The sequence below is a fragment of the Ochotona curzoniae genome, unplaced genomic scaffold (genome assembly GCF_017591425.1).
Source record: "Ochotona curzoniae isolate NIBS_2020 unplaced genomic scaffold, NIBS_Ocur_1.0 scaffold_4506, whole genome shotgun sequence".
Taxonomy (NCBI): domain Eukaryota; kingdom Metazoa; phylum Chordata; class Mammalia; order Lagomorpha; family Ochotonidae; genus Ochotona; species Ochotona curzoniae.
In genome coordinates this window covers 52,744,698-52,764,184 of record NW_024467119.1, presented here as the reverse complement: position 1 = coordinate 52,764,184, position 19,487 = coordinate 52,744,698, and the positions used below count along the sequence as shown (strand labels likewise).

The window sequence follows — 19,487 nt, the reverse complement described above, 5'->3', positions numbered from 1 at the left end:
ATTGATGTTTCAGACCTAAGGCAGGCAGGATGTCTTTGATAACAGCACGACCTTTCCTATGTATAGAGAATACACAGTTGAGCAAATTGTGTAGTCAGATAGCTTTATTTTCGCCTGAGGTTTCCAGAGACTTTGCCACAGGCTAAATATAAACCTTTTTCATGAGGCATCCACCAAAAATAAGAAACTTGATTTTCAAGTGGTCATTATATTTTACTTTACCCAAGTATATTACTTCCCATTAATGTATGCTTTATGGGTTTCAAGAAGACCATGTAGTTTATGAATTTATTACTTTTTTTCATTTCTCTATTGAATAAACAAAAGGCACCCTCCCCTCCATACTTGTGTAATAGGGACACAAATGTGCTGTTTCTGCTGTGTAAATGGCCTTCACAGTGACCAATAATCTTAGTTGAGCAAAATAAGGACTAACAATTATCTTAAGTCACTGATAAGCTTAGAAAGATGAATATCAACCACAGAGTGTGGTTTCATGTAGACATGAGTTCCCTATCATTGTGTTATTAGAGATCTTTTATGCCAGCTCCGAACACGTTCCTGTTTTTGCACTTTAAAACTGCATATGTCAGTTATTTATGTCTCTTCTATCAGGCTATTTTTTTTAAGATTTCTTTATTTTTATTGGAAAGGCATATATACAGAGAGGAGAGACAGAGGAAGATCTTCCATCTGATGAATCACTCTGTAAGTGGCCACAACTGGCAGAGCTGAGCCGATCCGAAACCAGGAGCCTGGAGCTTCATCCAGGTCTCCCATGCTGGTGCAGGGTCCCAAATCTTTGGGCTGTCCTCCACTGCTTTCCCAGGCCACAAGCAGGGAGCTGGATGGGAAACAGGGTGTCTGGGATTAGAACCATTGCCTGTATGGGATCCTGGCATGTGCAAGGCGAGGACTTTAGCCACTGGACTACCATGCTGGGCCCTATAAAGCTATTTTTAAGTCATGATAATAATATCACTACATGATTGCTGGGCAAGTTCTTTAATCGACTTACCAAGATAATTTATAAGCATGCTATCTGATATGAGAGCTAGACAAATCAAGAGGCCCTGTGATTTCAGGTAAAAATATGATGATTCTGTGCCACAGCTGCTTCATCTAGAATAAGTATGCCACACAGAATTACAGTGACCAGAGGCTCTGATATGGATGCTGCCACCATCACCACTCCTGTTGAGTATTCATTACTGCTAGTGCAGGAATACTTTGTTCCCGGACAAGGGTATGGGAAATCAATTTTAAATACCTAGTAATAGCAGGCAGCATCAAGATTCTTATGTCATTATCATATACTAAGGCATCCTACTAATGAGCCACCCAGTGAATTATACCAATAGATGGAAAACTTCAGGAAAAACCATCATGTATTACTAGAGCACATAAAAACCCTTTGTTTTGTAAAGTAGAATCAATTCTGTACTTGTAGGGAGTGATCCAGGATTGATCATTTTAAGTAACTTCATACCAGAGATGCTAAAAAGTAGGAAAATTTTGGTTGATATTTTATCACCCTGTGTTTCCAAAATTTTTATAAGAGAATTGATCTTGATTGACATAAGACAAGCTGAAACTGATTTTCAAACTATACTAATTAAATATTCATTATGCTGATAAAAACATAATTAACATTTTTCAAAAGCAAATAGGATGAGTAATTGAACTATACAACAACATGTTGTTTCTGTCCCTATCTGGTTCTTTATGGGCTGTGCTATAACTCTTTGCCAAGTTAAATCTATATGAAAAATCTCTGCATAACATTGAGAACTCTTTAGGTGCTTGAGAAATAAAATCCTATTTATTTATTCATTCAATATTTTCTCCCTACTCTATGCAGGCCTTATATTAGATACTACAAATATAACAATTAATAAATAGTTGTATAGATATGACATAATAATTTCATACTATATAATTATAATGATAGTAACTGAACAGTGTAAAGTACAGGACATTATGAAATTATAAATAGCTATTCAAGAATTTATACTCTACCCATTGCGTGGTGTTCCATCCTTTGCTAGTCTGTGTTCTAACTTTCACCCAAGGAGGTGGGCAAGGCTGTGATTTCAGGATACACTATAAGTCCCCAAGCTGCAGGATAATACTGTGTCTGGGTTCTGGCTGCTTTGATATTACACTAATATTTTAAGAAATCCATAAAAACGCTATCATTTTAAACTCAGAAACTATTAAATCTAAGAGTTAGTCTAATCTAATTTTATCACTTCACAGTTTGAAGAAATAGAGAGGTTCCATTGGGTTTAGTTTGACAAAAGTCTGTGCAACATCAGTCACCACAAGCTTCACCTTGCAAATGTTGCAGCTGATTTATGATTTTGTCAACTGGTGACCAGCTTCGTATTTAGCTCATTAACAGGCCTGTAGTATTTAGAACAATTGTTTTGCCCTGAGGTCACTGGGAAATAAAAATATTTTAATGACTGACCATTGCCTCTGCTAACTCTAGACAGTCTGCCTCTCAGATAGCTCTGATCCCATTCAGTGAATTTCACTTCCGGGGTTGATGATTATATATCTGAAATGTTTTTTAAAATGTGACTCCAGTGAAGAATTTCCTTTAAATTATCATTCAGGACAAACTAATTTCTTTATTAGACTAACAGATTCAATCAAAAACCCAGAAGAAAATATGTACTACTAAGCTGTTTATTAGATTGACTCTTTAACTCAATGAGTTTGTTTTTTGTGGTCCATATTTGGCTTATGTGGCACAAATTAAAAGTATGGATCCACAAGAGCTTAACTTAACCATATTTGAATTCAGCTAAATGCTGAGGCTTCATAACTCACAGGCATGTGTTCTCATGTAGAGATATGGGCAATATTTTGGTGGCTTAGGTGGTATTACAGTTTTGTAGGTTTTAAATGGAATTATTAAACCATCAAAATATACATACCCATTTGTATGTATATTAACTTTGTTGATATACAGAATATTTAAAGTGTGTTATCTTTATTAGTCTTCAAAGATGATAATGCAATAAATTATAATGTCCTCTTTTAAGAAGTCAGGCTTGGAATTTTCCTTTTTGAAAGAGTTACAAAAAGAGAGCGAAGGACAGGGAGAGAGATCTTCCATCCCACTGATTCACTCCACAGATGGCCACAATAGCCAGGGCTGGGCCAAGCAGAAGCCAGGTGCCTCATTCAGTCTCCCACATGGGTAGCAGGGACAGAGGCACTTGGCCCATCCTCTGCTGCTTTTTCTAGGCCTTTTGCAGGGGACTGGCCTACTAGTGGAGCAGCTGGGACTGGAACTGGCCCACCATGCCACACTACCAGCTCCGACTCAAAAATTTCACTTTGTAAATTCTACTGAATAGCACCATCACATAAAAAGCTGTTAACATCTACACTTACACATACTTGCTGTGTCTCAGAACTATGACATATTTTAATGGCCAGCTGTTTTAGTAAAAACTTAGAATATTTTGTGTTATGATATGATAAGAGTGGTGGGTTTATATAAAGTCACCATTATCCCTAAGCTTCCCAGGCAAACAGCACTGAATCCTCTTGTCATGGTCAAAGAAGCAGACTTTAGAAAGAATACATCTGAATGATGTCTAATTTTGTCATGGCATTAGTAAGCCATCCTCTGAATCCAGAAACTCAGTCTTCCCAAGCACAAAAAGCTCTAAAGGAAGAGGCCTCCGTGTCCACATGGGGTCAGCTAACACGGTCTGAGTTGTGGTGTGTGACGTGACTGAAAAACCAAACAAAAGCTTCTTTTTGCTCCATGGAGAGGGGCTGGGAAGTAGAGTGTGCCTGGCGAGCAGTACAAGTTGTGTTGGCTCCCCCTTCCCTGTAGCTTTTAGAGAATTCTTTGTGGAAGGAAAGAAAGAAAACTTCCTGTCATAAGAATAATGATGCCCTGAGGAAGGAAACATCTGTTCTCCTGTCCAGTGCAGTATAAGGAAAGCAGCTGTTATCTGCTTTGAGTTAAAAAAAAAAAAAAAAAAGGTGGGCTTGTGTCCACCTCTACGCTCTCCCTACGGAGATTGACAGCTCCACCGCGGATGCAGGAGGCTGGGGTCAACAACTAAAGCCTTTATGTAAACATTTTCAGTCCTTCTCTTTCTGTCCAGTTCAGCCGACACTTTATCCCATGGAACTAACTTAACAAAATGCATGTTTTCTTGTGAATTCTGGTCTTGGGAAAGACTGATAAGAGTAGAAAGAGGGTGGCATTCTCTGTTTATAAACAGGTTTGGGATCCGGAAACGAAAGCTGAAGACCAGGATGAGCAAGAGAACATGCAGGTGCCCTTGAATGTGGTGTGCTACTCTGGGGCTCTTGGCTGTTCTGTACGATTTTATTGTGTATCCATTTCTTTTCCTCTCTCACCAAAATGGCAGGAAAGCGGAGTTAATGACATCTCAGATATTTATAGAAAGCCTAAGGGGTTTAGGGACCTACTTCCACTTTCTTCATCTTTCTTTCTCAAATTGAATAAAAGCTCTTTTCATTAGGTCAGTCTCAACCTAATGTGGCTAAGATGTTTCACCAAGTGTTGGCAGACTAAATGCAGAGTAAATGGGAGATCTTAAAAGGAGTTGAGCAAAGAGCAGGCTCTTTCACAGGAGTAGTAGAAGGGACAGTGGAAACACTAATGGGAAACAACAAGTTATGTTTGAAGAAATTACCAGTATTTATTATAATTGCATGGATCTCAGCCAAAACCCCTGTGATGGTGCCAGAATGATTACTCCATAATAAGTGTTGAATGAATAAGTACAGGGATGCATAAAGGCGCTAAATCATTAGGCATCTTCATGCTATTTAAAGTTCTAAGTACAGTCTCACAGCAGCATTCCGTGCTCTCCTCCTAAGCTAGCTGGACCTATATTTCTTACTGCCATGTGGCTCAGGCTTTTTTTTTTTTAATAAGTAGAAGTTGTCCCTGTACTGTTATATTTCTAATGCACCACTTAAAAAGGGAAAACAGTGACCACAATGTGCCATATTCCTACAGCAAAATAAAAAAACTGTGTGAACCACTGTGGCTTTAATTACCAGCTTACTGTACTTTCTTTTTCTCCTCAAACCTAAGGCTGCTGTGGTGCCATCCGCCCAGACCCTTAAAATCACTGACTTCAGCTTCAGTGACTTCGAGTTGTCCGATCTGGAAACAGCGTTGTGCACAATTCGGATGTTCACTGACCTCAACCTCGTGCAGAACTTCCAGATGAAACATGAGGTAAGAGTGGTGTCCTTTAGGAAAGTGTGTGTGTGTGTGTGTGTGTGTGTGTGTGTGTGTGTGTGGCTACCTAGATTGCATCCTCTGGCCCAGGGGTGAGTGTGAGGGGAATGTACTGAACTGGTTTTGAGTGCCAGTAAGGAACAGGGATAATGTAGCTTCATCCATTAAGGTTCTATCACCCAGTACATACCTGATATTTTTAAAGAAACAGAAAGACATATGTTAGGTTCTCTGCCATGCCAGCACTAAGTTGAAGAACAAACGAGAGTGGTACTAGAAGTGAGAACCATGCAAACGGTATAGAACAGTAGTTGAGGGGTGAGTGTGGCAAGAGAAGCAGCTGGATAGCAAGGTAAGAAAGTTACGCAGGACCTTGTACACCATTCATCGGGATTGCAAGCTGGAAACAGTGGTAGGTGCTGAGGAATCCAAAGCAGGGCAGCAATGGGGGGATGCCCAAAGGGAGAACACAGAGAGGAAGGGGATTAGTGTAAAGCCAAGCATACCTATATCAGCTGAAGATGAAAACTGATTTTAATCACTTAGATGATCTTATTCTCCTCTCAGGAAATAGCAAGACTTTAATCAGTGCCTTTTGTTATCAGTTTGCTGAGATCAGGGAACTCTGTAGCATCAAAGAATAAGGGAAAACAGAAGGGACAGCTGGAGAAAAATCCTCAGTAACTTGCCTTCAGAGTTACTTTTCTGATAAGCTTAATGTCTGGTCTCTCTATATAGCTTTCTTATCCGAAAAATTAAATGTCTTAAAGGCCTCTACCATTTAGCATTCCATTAACTCATAGGATAGAAATGTATTAGCATACACTATGTACTCAGAACTAGGCCAGGTGCATATTTCAGCAGCGAGCTCCCTCTGCTATCAAAGGCCTCACAGTTCAGAATAAAAACAAAGGATGAATACAGATAAAACTAATACAGCATCATTAGTGGCCTTACTGGGTTCCTGATTGTAGTTTTTGCCTTCCCTTGGTTTAACCAAATGTCCTATGAGATCACTTCAAAAATTTGTGGACAAAAGAATTAAAGTGTCTATTTTTGTGCAAAAAATTGGAATCGTTTTTCATATAGTTTTTTTTTCATAATGTGTATTTCCAGAAATGTTTTTGCAGTACCTGTTCCTCTTTCCTGGGTAGGAAAAAAGAACAATGGACCATAGACTTCGCTAACAAAACTTGACTCTTGTGAGAATGTGTTAAGGAATGTAATGTCATTTTGTTTATAAAGCTCTCTTCCAGTCTTACAAGCACAGGAGTTGAGACTGCAGTGTAGAGTGGGAAGATTGTGAATTTTGAGTCATAGATCTACCAGCAATATGTCGTATTTCCCTGGGCAGTTGATCTCTCAACATTGTCACTTTCCTCGTATGTTCGTATGTTCGTAAGGGGTAAATGGTATTACCGCCCCCCCATACACACACCCACTAAGAGCCTTGATATGCTTATACATGGAGTGCTGGCACATCTATCAATGTGCTTTTGTGTATGTGTGCACCTGTGTCTCAGGTCCTGTTTAACACTCAGAGTCCAGGTCAGTTATCATATTCTTGGGCCAAATTTTATGGTTACAATCATCCAATTTCTTTATTATTTCTTTATTGCAGGTTACAAGCCTCATTTGTAGCAGCCTTCTCTAGTAATGAGATGAATATCTCATTAGCCAGAGGTTCTAAACTGTGAATCTGAACACTGCATCTTGCTAGTTGTAGGACCTGTAAATCTACCTAATATCTCAAATCCTTTTCTGTTCCTGAGAGCTCGTATGCTTGAAGCTAGTGATGATTCTGGTGAAAGGGTTTGTTCAGAAAACTGGTGTGGTCCTTTTTTTTAAATGAAATGTATGTAAGTTGAGATTTTGTTCTTGCTTGGCTTGAGGGTAGCGCTTGATGATTAGGTATTGAAGATAGATATTTAAACTTTCTGCTGTAATATTTATTCTCATCTTTTCTTAGATTTTTGTTCATTGGGAAAACATTTCTTCCCAATCTGATTCACCTACCTTCTTTTTCTATTTGAATAACCACTATTCTGGATCTGGCCAACATCAACTTGAGCATCCTAATCATTCTGAATGGCCTTCCTGCCGTACTGCCTCTTTTGCTTTGTTTATTTCAGATATTGCTGTCAGTATAATGTTAGGATGATAAAATTAAAATGTTACTGCTAGAGAAGGATGTTAAGATTTATGAAGTTGCTGTGACAGAGAACATTTCATATTGATGGATGTGTCTTCATGTCTCTGCTTGGCTTCTGAATCCTAAGTAACTCTTCAGTAACAATTGTAAGCACTGCCTCTTGTTGACCTCTGCAACATATTCTGAATGTGCTGTGCTTGTTTTCACCCTCTGTCTCTCTTTTTTTTTCCCCCAATTTATTACGTTGCATTACGTGATACAGCTTTTTAGGTACTGGAATTCCCCCCTCTCCTCCCACAATCCTCCCCCCATGGTGGATTCCTCCACCTTGTTGCGTGTCCACAGTTCAAGTTCAGTTGAGACTCCTTCCCTGTGAGCCTATACTTAGCATAGAGTCCAGCATCTCATCGTCCGGATAAGTTCAACAGCTTCTTGGGGAGACCCTCTCTGGTCCAAAGTTAGAGCCAACAAAGTAAAATCCCGGTCAGTTACAAGCCCCAACATAACATCAGCAACGATATACAATATTGTGGAACTGACATAGTATCAAGTAAGTAAGTTCTTAACCACATCCTGTGACTACTTCGATGACATTTCAACAATTGAGGTGCGAAACAGTTTAGGAGGGCTGTTATGCAGAGAAATTCTCAGTACCTTGTTGAGGAGTACTTAATCTTTGTGTCCTCTGTAGTGAAGTGTGTATGAGTTTATGGTCATCAGGCTTTCCTTTTTGTTCTCTGCCTATCTATTCTAACTTGTGTGTGTGTTTGAAGGGGGGGGCTCTGGAGCAATCCCAATGGTCATTGCAGAGAGGGTGAGGACCCAAAGCTGGAACCAAGCAAGGGCTAGAGAAAGCTCCTCTCCCCAATTCCGAAGGAGGTTTACTGTTCTGGTTCTGAGGATCAATCAGGGTTCCTGTCTGTTGTTCCGATGGCTCTCAGTCCCGCGATGAAGGGCTCGGGCTTCTTCCATCCCGTATGGTAGGTCCAGAGGGCGGGGGGAATGTCCTCTGAGTTCTCGGCCTCCAAAGGCATTCCAGTTCCCCGTGGTCTCTTTGGCAGTTTCACCCTCTGTCTCTTACATGTCGTTTTTCTCTTGAGCTATACCTGTTCTACTCCATGCCACAACATACTTTTCCTCAGAGCCTGACTCAATGTCTCTCTCCATGAAAGGACTCTGGAATTGACTTCATGCCACTTGGGTCACAGCTTAGCAGTTTATAAATTTGCACTCTTCGTGTTATCTTTATTTCCTGGATGTATGCATTTTTGTTATTTTCAATGCTGAGTCAATTTCTGAAAGGCAAGTCCTGACCTGTTTTCTGTTTCTTCCATTTGTCCCTATCATTCTTAGGAATCCTTCCATAATTATTGGTGATTGATCCAATGTGTTACAAACATATTATCTACAGTCATCTAAAGAACAAGCAACTATAAATAATTGTATACAAAATATAGTTACTGATTTGTGTTTTCAGCATATCCAAAATTTCCTGTATGCTATTCCGAACCTCCTGATTAAAAAATCTGAAACAGAGCTTAAATGTAGTTGTTTGCTAACTGTGATATCCACTGGGTTGTCCAATTCTGTTAAATCTGTCTTAACAGAATCTAATAGAATAACTCATCAGAAATTATGTTCCACAGAGTCGCTCTGATCATTGCTTCACATTATATGGCATGTGTGAATATGTATTTGTACCTGTACACTTATGATTAAAGGGCATATATACAGGTTAAATTTCTGCACTTTACTGTGTAATTTTTAAAATTTTATTGTTATTATTACTTTCCATGATACAGTTTTGTAGGTATAGAGAATCCCCCTTCTTTACTTTCTCCCACCCCATGTTTCCACCTCCATCATTTTCTCCCATGTTATTACACAGGTATAGTTCTTCAGTAACAGTACCAATTTAACATTGTTACTTACGTGTATTATTATATTGTAGATATAGGCAATGTTAGTAAGTCTAATATCAAATTGTCAAAGTGTGTTTAACAGTTTCACTGGGAGCCCTCTTATCTGAGAGTAGAGATACTTATTGTGCAGTTTCTTGCTGCACTAGTTATTTCTATAACATGCTATTTTATAGTTCCTAAACATTTCAAAGGCAGTTTATAGCTCTTAAAAATTTCCCTAATGAGATTAATCCACCATCTTCTGGATGAACTTTATTCAACAATGGTCATAATGAAAGAAGCTGCAGTGTACTTAAAATGAACATGTCAGCCATAGGCACGCACAAGTCCTCTGCTTGAAATGCAGCAACTCAGGGAGGAAGAGCTTGGAAACAATAGGTTCTTTGTTATCAGGATTCCTGGTGAACTGAGACATAGAATAGAAATAAAAAGATCTGAAGAGAAATGAGAGAACATGAAAGCATTCCATTTTCTACCATATCCTCTGTCAGCAGTTTCTGTCAACAATGGAGAAACCTTGTTTAGGCCTACCTCTGTGGCCGATTATATCATGTTGAATATTGTCAGGGCAGCATTCTTTTCTCTGTTACTTTTTCCATTTCCCCATGGCAATGCTCTTTGTGTTTCAAGCATCTCCAGTGATATATGCAAGAGAGAAGCACATATTTATTTTTGCAAATCCACCAAAGTCTAGTAAATCATCCGCATTTGAAGAGAGGTTAACTCTGGCGTTAGCACAAGCACAGCATAGCCATGCTTAGGGCCCCTGAGTCCCAGGGTATTTTACATAACACACCACTTAGATGTTGAATTAAACCCAACTTGTGATACTTGCTTAACAAGCTATTCTTTTTTTCCATCTTTGAACTTTGTTTGTTTTTTCCTATGGACCCCACAGCTTTATTTTGCATATATTTTTCAAAGGTTACATCTTGAAAACCAAGGAGTACTTCCGCCTGGATATTTAATCATAGTTTAAAAGAACAAAGATTTTTATGATAGTGGGACTTGTAGCTCTAACTTGTCCTTGGATGTGTGTTGTATACTTTGTTCGCAGCCCAGAACTTTGCACTAAATACCTTTGCAGCTGCACACCACAGGAGTGTGGGAAGAATTTGAGAGTGGCTGAGATGTTGGCTCTCGCAAAGTGCATTCTTGTACATATGAGTTTTTACTCTTAATGGATGACATATGGCTATCTTACCCTTTCAAAAGCTAGTTAGGATCCTACCATTCCAGATAGACCTCTCCTAGAGATATCTCACATTTTATATCCAGTCTGGCTAACTTAGTGCTCAACTTGGTAGACTGCAGAATCAAACTGCTCACATTTCTAGCAGTGTGACCTTCAGTAAGGTCTGAGTGTCAATTTTCTTGTCTGTGAGATGGTCAAAACAGTAATGTGGCTCTCAACAGTTGTAAAGGGCAAACATGATTGATTTGTATGGTGCCTAGAACATAGTAAATGTGTGATAAGCATGAGCTGTTATTGTTACTTTTTATGCTTTATTTCCTAAAGGTTCTGTGCAGATGGATTTTAAGTGTTAAGAAGAATTATCGGAAGAATGTTGCCTACCATAATTGGAGACATGCTTTCAACACAGCTCAGTGCATGTTTGCTGCTCTTAAAGCAGGCAAAATCCAGGTACTTTTTGGAGCCATCCATATAGTTGGGACATTTTGCTACTTCTTAGTAAAACATACTGCACAGTCTTCCAAATTTCTTATGCTGCACTACTTAAAAATAATGTTTTTCTAATTAAAGTGGATTAATGTGGCAACATACTTAGTTACTAAATTTTATGCATACATGATGTAAAGTTTTTGGAATAAATTATGGGTGCTTTGAAAATGTATACTGCAAATAGCTTTGGAAAAATAAGTATTTCCTACAGAGGAAAATACTACAGTATTTAGAAAGTAAAAAAGTATATATTATTGTTATTTTTGTTGTTCACACTCAACCTGCTCCATCATAGAATCCTTCAACACCTATCCCAAGACTTGCATGCAGCTATACAGATGATTCAAGGATTCTCCATTGTACTTTGTCTTAGAACACTCAATTTTACAAGTCTTCATTTGTGTTAAGGATTTGGTTTCATGTACATTGACCAGAGACTGTTTAGAGGGAAGATCAGTAAAGAAAACATTCAAGTAATTCATTCCTTTCCAGGCCAAATTTTATCCATGTCCCTGTCCTTAGATCAATTAGTTATTCTAGGTGATTCTAGGCATCCATCATGTAGCTGTTTTTAATTCAGAAGTCCCTTGCTCATTTTGAACCATATGCATTCTAAAAAATAGTATTCTGGGGACGATTATAGGGTTTACATTTTAACTCAACAGATCTAAAAGAACTGATTGTTGCCAACAAGGAAGTTGATATTGTAGTATTTCCTGCCATAGCAAACATTCATAAAAAATAGAATAACTTATGTTTTTGGGGTTATGGAAAGGACCAGAAGATTATCACCACTGAAAACTATCCTATTTTTTGTAAGGAATAAAAAATATATAAAATTTTTTTCAAATATACTGTAAATCCTGTATAGAATGTTGAGAGTTCCAACAGAAAAGAGATGGTGATAATTTTATCCTATTTTTCTCTTAATTAATAAAGGAGTATAGTAGTATGGATAAAACAAAAGGCAGATGCTCAAAATTAATACACATTTCAGTTGGAAATATATTATGCAAATTTTAAAGTCAAATTTGCATTCCTAATAATTTTTTTCTGATATTTCATCTAATATTCACATCTTCACATTCCTTAAGAACCCAGAAACTGATAGCACAGTACAACAGCAGACTCTGCAGGGGGCTGAAAGAAAGAAACTCAGGATTTTTAGAGCTGATTGTTGCATGTTTAAGAATTAGTGAAATTTACTATTGACAGATTACTTTCTATTGATAAGGAACATCTGTCATAGCCTTATCCTGTATGATAAAATACAGCCAATTTCCTGGATAATAGGATTCTAGAAAAAAAGTTTGTGATTGTAAAGATATAAAGTGGGAGAAAAAAAAAAACAAACCACAGAAAAGACTTAACACATTGCCCTTTACTGAGTTATGTCTTTCTCTCTCCTCCATGCCTTTGATCATGCAGAACAAGCTAACTGACCTGGAGATACTTGCCTTGCTGATTGCTGCACTAAGCCATGATCTGGATCACCGTGGTGTCAATAACTCTTATATACAGAGGTGGGATTTTCCCCAGGGAAACAAGGAAAAGTTACTGCTAGTTAACTGTATTTTTGTTAAAGTTAGAGCCATAGCAAAATCTGATGGCACACAACTTAAACTCGTGAAGGTTCGATAACATAATCTGGTTACATTTAAGGGAAGTGAAAAAAAATAATATTATGTCCAATCTTCTGTTGGTAATGTTACAACCCAAAGTTGAAAAAAATTGATGTTGAGATTCTCATTTTATTAGATAATTACCAGGATTTTTGCTTTAGTTCATGTGTACACAGCTTAAGAGTTTCTTTAGAAAACTATTAATACCAGTTTGGAAAAGGTAGAATTTTGCCCAAGAATAGAAAAGATAATATTTGAAAAGTGCTTAGCTCAGCCCTACATGCTTAGGAAGTGTTAAGCAGGAGGCAGCATCTGGTATTAATGAAAGTAGTAGAGCACGTCTTCGAGGAGGCTGGGCTGTGCAGACAGACCCGGGTTTGGATTGCTCATCTGCTACAGTCTCTGCTTGGCCTTGGGCAGTGGAAGTGGGTTTGGTGTAAGTTTGACGAGATTGTACACAGTACCAAGTAGCATTTCTGATACACACACTAACATAACTGTTAAATCTGTACAGTAGGTGCTAGAGTTGGTTGTACCATCACCACCACAGTCTCTCCTAGACTGATTCTAAGAAAAAGATCCCTGGAACAAGCTATGGTGCAACATGTTATGCCATCACCTGCACCTACATCTCATATGCTCCCCCTTTTAGTTCTATCTGCTCCACTTCCAGTGCAGCTCCCTGTAATATACCTAGGTGAGCAGCAGAGGATGCCCCAAGTTCTTGGTTCTATGCACCCACTAGAAGCTCCTGGCTGTTAGCTTTGACCTGGCCCAGCTCAAGCATTGAAATCATTTGGAGAGTGAACCAGCACCTCTCTTCAACCTTTAAGACAAGACTATTCAGGCATCTTCAAGGTCCACACTGAAGTAGCATTTACAATAGCAAATAAGATCTTAAAGGTGACATATGTTTCATTAAATCTTTAAGTTGTTATGATATTTGTATTTTTTTTTCCAAACATTTGGTTGAAGACTCTATATCTCACTACTGAGCATTTTCTTAAAGTATGCAAGTGATTTAACTAATGGAGAGATCTCTCTTAAGGAAATTCCAGCTGTCTGATATCTAGAAAGAATTCCAGAAAGCTCTCTAATCACATTCCCTTTATCTAAACAAATGGAAAACTTCATGTAAAAAGAATTGTAGGGATGTAGCAACCATGTCCTCCACTGACCTCTGATGGGAACAGATAGCAAGCTCTTGCTCCAGTGTCAGGGTCTGGCTGTTTCCTCTTGAAAATCCAATATTTTGGAGAACTGACTGGATGGCATGTCTCTTGTCCTCTGGGCTCTGTCATATGAGTTGTACTTCCCATGGATACTGAGATCAGTTATGAAAGGGAACACACCAGCATGAAGAGATCAGCAGTGCAGAGCCAGGACACATGGTATAGCTTTTTGACCAGCCACTACCTAGAGGTCAGCGTGGGTCACGTTCTCCCACTGCTTCAGAACCGGATGTCATGTGATTAGTACATGACCTCTCATGTATGTATTGCACTAGAACACTACATTGCCCTACTCTAGAGTGAAAACAAAGCACAACTGGGTTTTTCCCCCCTTTGTTTATTTAAAATAATTCCCTGCAAAAACATCTGGAGAAATGTCCTTGTCTCTTCAAAAAAATAAATGGCCTGGGAAAAAATCATAGACTACAGAATCTTGCTTTCACATACAGCGCAGGGCAGATTTTCATCAAGTAATAATAACTTTTTTTTTTCAAGTTAGAACAGTAGCAGAGGTTTTTATTTCTTCCTACATCCTTGTGGTTTGAGTAAGAGAAGCCAAGAATTTTCCAGGGATGTTTCCTTTTTTTCTTTCCTCATTGGTCAATGAGTATACTCAAAGTAGGATTTTGTTTAGCCAGGGAACTCTTGGGAGAATAGGACTACCATAAACATTCCCATATAAATATCCATCTAAAAAGGCACACTGTGTCTGGATCTGATCAGATATTCAAATCAATATGTAAAGGAAACCTAAATAATAAAGGGAGACACAGACATAAGTGCAATACTGAAAAAAAGAAAAAGTACCATGTAATAGCAAAGTTATAGAAACTAAAGTTTTCTTCATTTTTTGAATCTCAGAAGTTTTTTTTTTTTGAAGTAAGGTATTCCTTGAAGAGGAGGATGTCTCTTAATTCATTATGTAATTCTTTGATAAGACTTTTATTGTGAGGGACTAGCATATGTAGGCTGGTGAAATACTTAGCTTCACAGTTCACTGTGCATGCTTAAATTCTCCCATGCAGATAAAGGAAGGTGTGGCTGAGGTAGATAATGAATTATTATTTTTCAAATACGCAGTAACAGGAACAAAATATGTGAAGTATAGACACCCAGTAGAGGATCTGTAACACTTGGGTTAGATAGAGAATTTCCCTGCATTAGCATAACAGCTAATATATACCTGATGGATAATGAGCAGTTACTACCTCTTAAGATTCTGTTCCTACCTAAAGAAATTGTCATAATCTCATGAAATAATGGGGGGATCACTTCAAGAAAATATCTAGTGAGTCCTGCATTGTTTAACAAGGGGGACTGTAAATGCTCAACAGAGAATAAACAGGCTGAGACCATTAAAGTCCAACTTCACTTTTCATGGAGGAAGTGAGACTTAACTGGCTTGTAAACAGTGGATAGGATTTGGAGGCAACAAGATCAAGATATCCCAGGAATGTTACAAGGTGGACATTTTCGTGAAACTGATGATGGCTAGCTTGGCAGTAGTTTCAAGGCTCACACTGAGTAGGAATGAAAACTAAGAGGGTGAATGTTTTAAGACCTTTCTAGGGCAGGGCTATGAAATTAATGCATTTGGCGTTTTATATAGTGAAAAACAAGGAGCCAATACAGCATACAGTGTAACAAAGGTAGTGTTTAGTCAGAAAGTCTGAAAGTAAGCTTACAAGGCAAATGGGTAGAAAATAGGATGACACAGAACTCCACCCAAAAGCTGCTACGATAAATTGAAAGCTGGCTAGAGGTTAAAAGAAAAACGTTTTTGGTTCCTTTTTGAACATCTACTTAAATGCAGGAGAAAAGGGAAATATGACTTCTGGTTCAAAAATTTGGAAGTGATTATGCTGGGAAGGGTGGAGGGTAAAGAAGTTTTGGCAATGAGGGGAAACTAATATCTAAGAAATAGGTAAAAGAGGCAAAATGATCATTGAATGTTTTTATTCAAGATGGAAGGTACAAAAAAAATCAGAAAAAAAATAGCCTTGGTAGCCACAATCAGACCATGAAAACTAATTAGACCTTGGAAAATTCACCCTACAATGGTCCGGTCTGCCCTGTAAGAGAGAAACAGAAATGCACTGGAGTCGTGAACTGGCACTATGGTAAGAGAGGGCTGGCAAGATCTGAGAGAAACAACAGGGTTCTCCAAAGACACAAATCACTTATGAAATCAAACTGGGTCGAGTCCATTATACTCAGAAATGAAATCATCCCTGAGACATTGGAGGTCTTGAGAGACTCGAAATGAGAATATGTAAAAAATTAAACATGCAAGTTCAGTTAGTTCCAATGTCAAATAATGATGCTAAAAATAATTATAAGCTAAGATTTAATATAGTTCTTATTATGTGGTACTTGGAACTCTTTTTAGGACTTTGTATGTTAGTTGGTCCTTCTACCACTGTGTAGAGGTTGTGATGGTTATGGTAGTTAAAGCCAAATCAAGTGTAATGCCTGGTTCAAATCCTGACATCTAATCTTACTATTTGACCACAGACCAGGTATTTAATCTCCTTTTATTTTTTTTTTCTGTTTAATGAGGTAATGCTATTTCCTGTCACGTAGTGTTTTTGACAAGAATTAAAGAAAAACAAATATTTGTAAAGTGCTTGGAATGGTACCTGAAACACACCAAAAGCTCTGCAGGTTTTAGCTATTCATGACAAGTAGGAGTTCAAGCTCTTGCTTTATCATTAGCTGGAAGGGAATGGCAAAAGATAAGGTTAAAAGAAACAGTACTATCAATAAGGTCAAAGATCTGTGAGGTCAAAATGTCTGAGTCACTGGCTTGAATATTTGTGTCATGGAATACGATTGCAGAGACGAGAAAGCCAAAGAATCCCTGGCTAACAGGATAAAATCGTAGTAAAGATTTGGAGAGAACTAATAGAACAAACTGAACCTAAATGGAGTTGATGTAGGGTACAAAGTTCAGATTGAAGCCCAGAGTAATATATATGGATGATAAACAGAAGGAGGACATTTTTAGCATTGATAAAATGGAACCCCAGGATAGAAAAATTGTTTTTCTCATAGGTTTTCATATTTTTTATTGGTTTCTAAACGTTTTTATTTCAGGATATTGGTCTGATTATTTTTTTGTCTGGGCATCTTAATTCTACTCTCAGAGTAGAACAACTGTGCTGGACAGAGGAAAATGCAAGAAGAGTATGCCAATGCAATAATCCCAGTGACACCAATTTGAGAATAAAATTTTGCAGCAGTAGTCAGTTAAATAAGTCCTTTTACAGCAACCTCAAATTAAGAGTCTTGTGTTTGGGGAAAAAAAATGAAAAGCAAAAGGATGTAGAATATTGTGGTTTCTATGAATATTTTTGTAAACAGGAAACTGGGGACATTTGTCACCCTTTACTGATTCATAAATCTGTATTTTTAGAATGTCCTCATAAGTAAAGACAAACACAATTTGCACTCATTTATCTCACAAGCCAAGAATTTTCTCTAATGGGAAACAGTCCTTTTCAGCACCATCTGAAAATGTAATATGCATTTGGGGTTCTAACTTGTTTGTGTTACAGCCACCTAATTGCATTTCCTACTCCAGTTTCTAACTACGTCAGTAAGCTGAGACTATGTGCAAAGTACTATGGGGTCAGGAGATCGTGCAGGATCCTACCTCTACCATTTACATTAATGTGAGCAAGTTAGGCAGCCTCTGTGAGCCTCTGGTTACAAATATTAAAGTGCCAGTGTTAGAGAAAATTTCAGCCTGCACATTACCCAGAAGGCTAGCCTAGGTTAAGTTAGTATACATCTCTTTCGTTAGTGAATGTGATCACAGAGAGCAGGAATGCAGGGCCAGAAGGAGTAAAATAAGGCAGAAGGGAAAGTCAGTAGAAGGATAAGTTATTCAGACAGCCAACTGGTACGCAGTCCCGCCAGTGCTTTTTGAAGTATTTTATGAAATGGGTCCTGGAACTTAACCTACAAGGCAAAAGCCAGTTTCTATGGGTCCCTGTACTCATTCAGAGGTGGCCACACAGCCCTTCCTTAACTCCTTCACACTTCCAAACTGAAAAGGGTGAATGCAGAGAGTGTTCCAGTGGGAAGTAGCCAAGGGGTTAAAGAGCGTCAGGGCAGAACAAGTGATGCAGGGTCTGCCAGTACAAGGCATCTTCCCGTGGTTACCAGATTGAGGTCTGATAGTACATCCATGAAGCCGGCCGGACATTACTTCAGTTACTGCAGAAATGGGAGTGAGAATTTTGAAATGAGGAATGGAAACATCCTAAAACATTTAGTGTAAGCATTAATAAGAACTGCATGACACAATGTCTGACATGTTATAGGCTCTCAGTCCATGATAATTGTTATCATAAAGGAAAACAAATACCAAATTCAAGAGGTTTGCCAGCTAACACGATAATAAGCTTAGGCATAGTTATCACTTTGTATAATAAATATTACCACATGTCCTTGAATTTCTTATATGAATGAAAATAACAATTTAGAAGCTTTTCCTTTTATTTTAAATGGAGGGGTGACCAAGTGCCGATTGTTTGACTAATTTTAATACATCTAGACTGAATAATGACAAAAGAGTTTACCTAGATATAGAATATAGAACACAAAGCACATTCAAAACTAAAGTGACCACTGGTTCTGTCTTCACATGGTGGGCCACCTTCTCAGATAATATCCTGCACTCCCATGGCTAAGGTGACCACTAACATGTGGACACATTCCCAATCTGTACATCTAGCCCTGAACTGGAATGAAACCTTTGCATCCATTAGGACCAGTCTCAGGCACCTGAAAATGGACATGTGAAGTATTGAACTAACCATTTTTCTGTATTCTTCATCTCACTCCCAGTTCATTGCCATTCCTATATAGTCTGACTCCCAGACATCTGTTTTCCACTCACTCTCTCTTTCCCCCTCCCTCCCTTCACACTCACCCACCTATTCTTGTCCTTTGGGATGCTCACGCTCTCATCTAGGCTGTCTCTTTCCCAAGAGTTTCCTAACAAGTGTTCTCCCTACCTCCCCAAGTTTGTTTCCAGCAAATTTGCCATTTTTCCTAAATCTGCTCATGTTACTCCATTTGCTGTCTTGTCATTTGCCAGTGATGAGTAATGTATCAAACTCACAGCACAGCTCAATAAACAGGATGGAGACACAGGAGAGAAGCAGACAAAAATGAAACTAGGAACGGTTACAACAGTGGCAGTGACATTAAGTCAACGTAGAGAGAAAAATTTAAGTCATGGGAATGGGCTAGATTACCCATTCTCCTTAGTTTTCATCTGACTGCTCTGTTTGCCCTCAAGCTTCTGTCTACCATATTTTTCCTCTGTTAAATTTCTTCAATCTTGAATAGTTTCTCTATTTTAACAAATTAAATGAAAAGTGAAATCATGATTTGGTTATCTGAAAAAATAACATTTTGGTATACAATTCATAAACCACGTTCCCATAAATTTTAAAAACGCACTTTCACAAACATTTTCTTTTAAAGAGCAAATAGCAAAAATCCTGCCTGATACTCGCATATGAGGGGGTCATGAGAAATATGAAGTGGGGGACTGTGGATGTCATACTAGGACTTGATTTGTGACTGTCCCATGCATACGATAAACTGAG

General features: G+C 38.3%; 1 protein-coding gene across 3 annotated transcripts in view; it reads left to right on the top strand.

Annotated features, from left to right (window-relative positions):
* The window catches only part of PDE5A (phosphodiesterase 5A), a 136,630-nt gene that overhangs the window by 97,006 nt on the left and 20,137 nt on the right, over window positions 1–19,487 (top strand). For all 3 annotated transcript variants that reach the window (XM_040966899.1, XM_040966901.1, XM_040966900.1), the window contains exons 12-14: window positions 5,102–5,248; window positions 10,845–10,970; window positions 12,438–12,532. In XM_040966899.1, coding sequence (XP_040822833.1) covers window positions 5,102–5,248; window positions 10,845–10,970; window positions 12,438–12,532 — 368 coding nt within the window. The remainder of the gene's footprint in view (window positions 1–5,101; window positions 5,249–10,844; window positions 10,971–12,437; window positions 12,533–19,487) is intronic.